Source organism: Stegastes partitus, unplaced genomic scaffold (assembly GCF_000690725.1).
Source record: "Stegastes partitus isolate 25-593 unplaced genomic scaffold, Stegastes_partitus-1.0.2 Scaffold844, whole genome shotgun sequence".
Taxonomy (NCBI): Eukaryota; Metazoa; Chordata; class Actinopteri; family Pomacentridae; genus Stegastes; species Stegastes partitus.
This window is the reverse complement of record NW_007578575.1, coordinates 46,909-55,970: the sequence shown is the minus strand read 5'-3', so window position 1 is coordinate 55,970 and position 9,062 is coordinate 46,909. Positions and strand designations below refer to the sequence as shown.

The 9,062-nt window shown below is 39.2% G+C and overlaps 1 protein-coding gene across 1 annotated transcript in view; it reads right to left on the bottom strand.

Moving 5' to 3' along the window:
• Window positions 1-3,587: 3,587 nt before the first annotated feature.
• tmem177 (transmembrane protein 177) overlaps window positions 3,588-9,062 on the bottom strand; it is a 7,436-nt gene continuing 1,961 nt past the window's right edge. Inside the window, exons 2-3 of the mRNA XM_008292915.1 lie at window positions 5,750-6,004; window positions 3,588-5,399 (exon numbers count right to left, since the gene is read on the bottom strand). Coding sequence (XP_008291137.1) covers window positions 4,668-5,399; window positions 5,750-5,950 — 933 coding nt within the window. The 5' untranslated portion in view covers window positions 5,951-6,004 and the 3' untranslated portion in view covers window positions 3,588-4,667. The remainder of the gene's footprint in view (window positions 5,400-5,749; window positions 6,005-9,062) is intronic.

Below are 9,062 nucleotides of genomic sequence, written 5' to 3'. Positions count from 1 at the left end.
TCCCCGAAGCCGCAGCAAACCACGCCCCCTACACACCACGCCCTCTACACACCACGCCCCCGGCCCCTTACACACCATGCCCCCGCCTGCTGTTGGTATGGTGGCGCGCAGGTAGAGAAGCAGTAGAAGAAGAAGAAGAAGGCAATGCGTGCCAAAGCATTAGAAGAAGAAGAAGAGGAAGAAGAAGGCAATGCGCGCCAATAATCCAGGAAGAAGAAGAAGAAGATTCAGGTGTATTTCTAAGTTAACATTTAATGTCATTAAATTAACACTTAATGTCATTTTAACTGTACATTCCCAACCGACTGCAGTTGACAGCAGCACGTAGGTCGTTTACATTTTGGAAAGATATTGACGTTTAATTTAATGTTAACGTTTAAGACATTTTGCTCTGCAGAAAGAGCATTAATTACTTTTTTTCAAATAAACTATTTCTTCAAACTCAATACCCTGAAAATGTCAATGTGTCGGCTTTTACATGTGTTAGACTATATGAAAGTCAGAGTAATGAGTGAGCAAGGGATGATAACAGAATCAGTGGGGGAACACGCAAATATACTCAGAATATTTGTATTTTCATTTAACTCAACATATCAAGCTTTTTTTTTTCTTGTTTTTTTTCCTTTAGCAAAAATATATTCAAAGAATAGTTTCGTTGATATGTGTGTTGATTAAGTTTGATTGAAGTGTAGTTTACAGTTCCTTTTATTTATTTTCAGAATGAAATGTATAAAGTGAGGAATTAGGCCTGTGAGTTTTTTTAATCGTATTTTATTCTCCTATATACCAACATCACAACATTTAGGGAGGACACATGCCCAGAGCTCTGTAAATTGGGAGTGGACACTTTTCAGTGCCCGATGAGCCACAAGGCAGGGCCATACCATGCCCTAATTTCCCACTTACAAGGCCACCAGAAATCTGTTGTTAAATATGGAGGTAAGTTCAACCACAGATATTGCAATATACAACTCCACTCTACAATATACAACTCCACTACCTCTGCCCAATATCCACTCTGTGCAATATACACCGTGCTCATTATTTAATTTCATCTTTCTATATAGATTCATTTCTTGTTGCTTGTTTATATATATATATTTCCTTTATATTGTATATAGTGTTTACTCAAGTTCTTATGTTTTTGCATTTTTTTTATTTTTGTACTGAAAGGACTGCACCTTGCGTTTCGTTGTACTTGTTACAATGACAATAAAAGAAATCTGAATCTGAAAGTTTGTTAATGCCAATGCCATTATCGATTCCCCGTATTGATCTGATTCTTCGTCAATTATGTTATCGATTTATGGTCAGTAGGCTATTCTATGTGGGGAAACTTAACTGTTCTATTATTGTCACTGTTAATCTTTTGGCTTGCTATATACTTGCTATTTTCTTCCACTTTGTCTCATCAATGAGAAACAGAGCTCTGGAGTCCGAGGACTTGTGTACTACTTTATTGACCACAAAACAGTAAAAGCTGTTGCTGGCTGTTTCATATCTGATTTTTTTCTAAAATAAAACTTTTAAACTTTTGCGTTTTAAGGTACACTTTTTGAAGATGGGTGTATGGCCATTCATTTTGCTAGTCTTGAGAATTGTATACTTAATTCAAAAATATTGTAGCCTACTTGGTTCTAAATAAATACATTTTATTTGTGTCAAAGGGCCAGCTATCTTTTGTGTTAGCCCATAAGAAATCATCACCTTTGAGTGATATTTATGGCATGTGATGTAGTAGGCCAAGCTGTGACACTGTGGCTCTAGGTGTAAACAACCTATTTTAATTGAAATAACTGCTACTAATTACTATTGTTATTATTATTAATATATATTAATTTTAGTCCGAAATAAACTTGTGTACTTTAGTCAAAAAAAAGGCTGCATGCACCAGATTTATTTACATTGCTTTCTGTTTTTTTTTTTCTGATTTAAAAAAAATCTATTTATTGTATCAAGCACATTGTTTGCATTGGAAGGCATTTAATGGTGTGAATCAACCCTTAAAGTTGGTAAAATTGCTCACGTTATTGCATTATTGCTTTATTTCCCTTCTGTTTACATTTGACATGATGTGGAACCCCACAGCCACGTAGGGTCATGTGGGCGTGGTTTGTAGGGGCGTGGTTTGTAGCGGCTGTGCCTTGGCTCCGACTGCAGTCAGACCCTTCTCGCTAGTGACGCAAAAATCATCAGAGGGGGCGGAGCCATAGGAGCAGCGTTTGGTCAGATGGATCGAGAGGCAGGCCCTCTCTACCCGCCCACATTTACCGCCTTGTGCTTGCTTCGTATGCATCGTCCCTGCCGACTGTCAGTCAAGCCAGCCACGCCCCTTGCCCTGCAAAATTTTGACGATTTTTAAAAAATTCAGTATTGATTTATTTTCAGATTGGCCACCTGATCTCTGAATTTGACTATGAAAACTAATAAGAAAAAAATCCTGAGCTGTAGGAATGCAGTATTTCGTGATCTGTGATCACTTCTTTTCCAATTCAAGTCTAAGGGAGCCAGGGCTTTTTGGAGCCAGCAGCTCGCGGACACAGGTTTTTGACACTTCCGGGTTGGCTTCATTTTTCAGGGCCGGTTGCTACGTCCATCTTTTATACAGTCTATGATACAAGTTCATGTTCATAGCTAGCTTAGCGGCTAACGGACACGAGGCATGGCATTTACGGTTAGCATCTAACATTAGCCACGGCTAGCCCGCTTTTACTCGACGCAAAACATAACAATTAAGTTACCGCCGAGCAGTTAACACCAACTAAAAACTCCGTATCTTCAACCGACAGTGAACTTTAACCGTTTCGCTCAGTTTTGAACTTCTGGACAACTTTTGCCAGTACTGCCCTCACGCTGCGCGCCGCGCTCTCCTGCAACGCGGTTGGCTGTGACGTGATGACGCAATGCTCGCTCCGTTCAGGGACATGGAGATAACTCTATAAATGCCAGCTATCACTAATACGTGCTGAAAAATAAATCTTTAACATTATTTTTCTTTCTCTTCACTTTACTTATGAAGACTGGGCTACACATTCCTAAAATTTGATTAAACAGAAAGTGCTTTTTAAGAATTCATAGTAATCTCTATTTATCATACAGTGTAACAACAATTAGGGATGGGATGGGAAATTGATAACCACTTCCAGTTGAAAATCAAAAACAAATTGAATTTGGAACCAATATCATCTGATGCTGCTCAACAAAGGCAGAACTCAAGTGCAGGGAAGTGCAGTCTCCAGACTATTTATAGGAAGCCAAAAGATAAACAGTGACAATAATAGAACAGTTAAGTTTCTCCACATAGAATAGCCTACTGACCATAAATCGATAACATAATTGACAAAGAATCAGATCAATAAGGGAAATCAATAATGGCATTGGTATTAACAAAATTTGATCAATATCTGTAGTTGAACTTACCTCCATATTTAACAATGGACTTCTGGTGGCCTTGTAAATGTGGAATTAGGCCATGGTATGGCCCTACCTTGTGGCACATTGGGCACTGATAAGTGTCCACTCCCAATTTAATGTGCCCTCCCGAAATGTTGTGATGTTGGTCTATAGAAGAATAAAATACTATTTACTTTACTTTATACATTTTATTCTGAAAAGAAATAAAAGGAACCGTAAACCACACTTCAATCAAACTTCAACACACATATCACTGAAAGTATTCTTTGAATATATTTTTGCTTAAGGAAAAAAAAAAGCTTGATATGTTGAGTTAAATGAAAATAAAAATATTCTGAGTCTATGTGCCCACTGCTTCTGTTATCATCCCTTGCTCACTCATTACTGATTTTCATGTAGCCTAACACATGTAAGATGACACAAAATGGGTTTACTCGTGGGCATTTTCAGTGTATTCAGTTTTAAGAAACAGTTTATTTGGAAAAAAGTAACTAATGCTCTTTCTGCCAAGCAGAAGATGTCTAAAACGTTGACGTTAAATTAAACGTCAATATCTTCCCAAAACGTAAACGACCTACGTCCTGCTGGCAACTGCAGTCGGTTGACAAATGTATGGTTAAAATGACATTAAGTGTTAATTTAATGACATTAAATGTTAATTTAGAAATAATACAAATGTGTCTCACTTGAACCGGCATTGACATCGCGAGAGAGCGAGTGTGTGTAAGAAACACAGCTGTTGTTCTTAATGTTCTTGCTTGCTGTGTCTATGAGAGGTAAAGAGGTGCTGCACCTTGTTTTGTTATATATAGTTATAATGCTACTGTTGTGTACAGTGTGGCTGTTGCTGGCAACAATTATCAATAAATAATCCTCATATTCAGAGTAAGCATGCCTCCTTTGTGAACAGTCAAAAGGGTAAGCCTTCACTACTGTATGTTCAGGTTGGTCATAATGGTGGTACTTGGAGAGCTTGATATTTTCTTAGGTGGTACACACTGTAAAAAGTTTTAGAACCACTGTTCTACACTTTGGGATTCATGAAACACAAAACTATCAATCAGTATATGTGGGTTGACATACTTCTATGAACAAAATGTTCATTCCTTAGCTCTGGTTTTACAACTTAAAAAGTCTTAAGGATCCAGTCTGCCATTCTTGAAACATTTTATTCACAAATAAGCATAACTTACAGTGGATCGTTACAGCTGTTTAGGTGACATCTACTTTAATTCTAAACACAAACTGTCTTTTCACCCTTTCTCCTCTTTCAGCAAAGCAAGGATCCCTTCCCTCCTGGATGTGTATGGTGTGTGTTTCAGTTGAAGGATGTGAGCAGGAAACAAGTTCCCACTGGGAGCATACATCTCCTCTCCTTTCTGCCCCATCAGTGAGCGCAGTGTCTTGTTTCTGGACAGAATTTTATCATAAAATTCTACCCCTCCTTTGGCATAATCATGGGACACTCCTGCTGCACACCGGTCTGAGCTATTGTCAATCCACTGGTTGACAGCATCTGAGGTGAGTAAGTAGGAAACAGCACCAATGCCCAGCCCGAGAACATTTGCAGCTCCACGAAGCAGCATAGGCCCAGTGTGAAGCCCAAACACCTGCTTCAGCACCACACTGTACACCCAAACCCCACTAAGACAGAACGGGGCAACAGCTGCACTTATAATAGGTCCTCCAGATTGCAAGCGGGCCACCTCTCGCGCTATGGCGAACTTCTGTGCATCGTGGGAAAACACCAGTGCCTCCTTTAGAGCAGAACCAACTTCACTGCTCCAATCCACTGTTTTGCCATTGATGAAAATGGTGCGATTGGTAATTCCACTTGGGTCTTTGGCACTGCTGTTAAAGTTGGCTGGGATGCCAATTTGGGCCCCTTCGGGAAGCCATGGAACACCGGCACCGACTGGATGGAAGCCAAAGGAGGCAAAGGCAGAGAAATTCTTGGCGGAGCTGACACCATAGTCCTTCAACACCTACAAATAAAAACAACAACACAACTAATTTTATTCTACATCACTTTTTCCCCATTAAGCACTGTTTAATGTTTTGTAAGTGGAAAATAAACTTTTTGTGTGCTGTAATAAACTGTTGTAAAAATATTGTGCATGCATTCAATTCAAGTAGCCATTACCAATATAAATGTTATTGCCAAAACACAGTTCTTTAATATAGCTCAGTGGCTGTCAGTAGTGTGCTTCTAGGTGTAATGTGACTGTATGTCATCTACACCCTCTGCAGATATTTGTAAAGATCTAACTAAGTTTACAATAAAATTCTACTTAATGTGACCTTGAGGTGAAACCTCTGCACACAAATACGCTACCTGCTGAAAAACATCCTCCAGCTTTTCAGACAGCGTGACAGGCTCTCCATTGTGCCAGGCTTGATAGAGCTGACGATAGGACATGTCAGGGCAAACATGGTAGAACATGTTGGCTGCAAAGACCCCACCACAGCTCGCAATGAGCAGCGGAGTCCGGTATTTCTGAAGAAGTACCGAGTACTTCAGGAATTGAGATGCCATGTTGCGTCCTTGTTCTTGACTGATTTTGTGTCAGCTTGCTTCAGTAGGTGACATCTGTGAAGGAGAAAAACAATACACTCATGAGTATATGAATGAGCTTGTATGTCATACAGAAGATATAGAAATCAAGTCTTTACAGAATCATGATATTTTTTATGTTGGAAAATTCCATCTCTCCAGGTCAGGGGTGTCAAACTAATTTTCATCCCGGACCACATAAGCATTATGTTTGCCCTCAAAGGGCCAGTTGTAATTGAAAGACTGTATAAATGTAACGACTCCTTAACATACTGTTATATAATTGTCTCTGCATTTGATTGCTATTTATTGTATGTACAACTATTGTTGCATGCCTTTATCTAAAAGTAAAACACATGTAGCAGGGCTCCAGACTAACTTTTCCAATGGTAGCACTGGTATTACCTACTTTCTTCATTGGTTGCACCAGCTAATGATTTACTCGCCCCACCCCCTTATTTTGGTTCAGCATTGCCACAGCTATTAATCCATCATGCATGCTGATGAACAGCTGTTTTTGCATAACTTAGTTATGCTGCATTGATTTTCAGTGATACATTTGTAAAATGTTTAAACCTGAAAATATATTTATTTTGTCACCCATCCTCTTCTGATATCAGTCATTAGCTGGAAACAGGCTAAACGCTTGCTGAACATGTGTATGAGTTGATGGTACATTTTACCAATGTTCCCTGAACGCCTCACATGCAGGTCCATTAGATGCTACCAGGTGTCTGCAGTGCAGCTCCTCTGACAGGTGAGCGACCAAACATTAGTTGGAAAACAGTGGAAAGCGCGTTCAACACAAATTTGCCCAAGTTGAAAAGTTTTCTATGAGCAGCGTTTTTAGCAGAGGTTTTTATGAACTGACTTTTCTACGAGCTGAGCGCATTTTAAGAGTGCATTCACGATAGGACCAGGCGGGGGTGGCACAAGCCATCTCACCGATTTCAGCGAAACTTTGCCAGTTTAAAGGGGTCCACCCAAAATTATTTCAGTCTAAGTTTAAGGAAATTTGGTCAAACTGGGGGGATTTCACCACCCCTCCTTGTTTTTTTTGCAAAAATGACCAAAAATCGCCTAAAAAATGGTCAGAAGTATAAAGCTCTACTGCTTTAAGAATTCAGCCAAATCTTTTCATATTTTCAGTGAATGTTATCCTACCCAAGGACAATCTATTGTCAACATTTCGTTCTCCTACGACGAGTTTCATCACACAAATCATGTCAGCCAAGACCGCCTCTCTCACCCAACAGTGAAAACTGTTAAAATACCCAAAGTTTAGGCCAAAATATCTCCAATGCCCAAGCATGCTTCAAAAAGCTAAGCATACCGTCTAAAAGGTGGGACTTCATACTAACATTATCTGCAAAAAAATCTTTGGGCACTCACTAAATTATTTTACAGGAGGACTGCAAACTTGTCCCCCACTGCAGGTTACCCGCTTCAGTTTTTTTTTTCATTATAACGCGTTGATTCTGTTATTATGGCACAGCAACAGACGGAAAATGCCACAAAATGGTTACACACCATACACTTTAATGAAATAGAACCAATTATATTTAATTGCTTAAATAAAAACAAATACTTTGCCCACCACAGGGTACCCGCGTACATTTTTTTTCATTATAACGCGCCAATTCAGTAATAATGGCATAGCAAGACAGAAAGTGCTGCAAAATGGTTACACACCATAAACTTTAATGAAATAGAACCATTTTGAAAGCTTTTGTTTTACCTCAGCCATAAAAATAAGAATCGGCAGCTTAATAATGACCTCTGTTATTGTATAAGTGAACTATGTGACGGGACTCACTCTTCGCTAAGTCAAACCAGGACTCATAGAACACTATCAAAATGCTTACTTTGTCTGTATTTGAATGTGAGAATGATTTTATAATAAAAAAATGGCTTTTGTTCGTCTAATAATGGAATAATACATTTGCTTGAAACTTGCACGGCTGACATCACATCTTGATACAGACAACTTTATCAAAAAGATTTTGTTCTACTGGAAATAAATTATTTCGCTTACGACTCAATTTTGGTTGCTTAATACGCCTAAAAAGGAGAAAAGCGTTTGGCTGTAAAATAATCCATTTTCAGTCCTGATAAACCAGAGGAGTTACAGCCTGATTCAAGCTGCGCTGCGTCGAGCGTAGAGGATTGGAAGTCACACGTTCTCTGTTCAGTTCACCAGGACGAGGCCAAGAGTAAAATTATTGATAACCTGAAACCATTGCACATGCTGCTCAGAGTGGACTGGGCAATGAAGTTCATTCCAACCAGTTTTTGGGAAACGCAGCACGACTGGTTTGGAAAGAAGGGGAAGTCCTGGCATCTATCGGTGGCCATCACTAAAGCAGGAGATGGAACCATTGAGGTAGGAATCATGTGCCTTCTCTTCTGTCTTTATCGCTTGCTTTTTCCTGTGGCTGTTGATTTGGATTTAAAATGTACTCCGTCCCATTAACTTTTGCGCACGCTTATGTGCATAACCAATGTTTTATCCTTATGTAAGTGAAAATCAATGTACTTTTGAAACTAATACTCTGAAGAATATAGGCTTTGACATCTTTCTTGGCTTTCTTATCAGTTATCCAAATTTGTAATCGGTTAGCGCAACAAAGAGCGGACTCAAGAGAAACTAGTTTACAGTGGGCAGCGAGCGATAAAGACAGAAGAGAAGGCACATTATTCCTACCTCAATGGTTCCATCTCCTGCTTTAGTGATGAAAAATGTACGCGGGTACCCTGTGGTGGGCAAAGTATTTGTTTTTATTTAAGCAATTAAATATAATTGGTTCTATTTCATTAAAGTGTATGGTGTGTAACCATTTTGTGGCATTTTCTGTCTGTTGCTGTGCCATAATTACAGAATCAACGCGTTATAATGAAAAAAAGCTGAAGCGGGTAACCTGCGGTGGGGGACAAGTTTGCAGTCCTCCTGTAAAATAATTTAGTGAGTGCCCAAAGATTTTTTTGCAGATAATGTTAGTATGAAGTCCCACATTTTAGACGGTATGCTCAGCTTTTTGAAGCATGCTTGGGCATTGGAGATATTTTGGCCTAAACTTTGGGTATTTTAACAGTT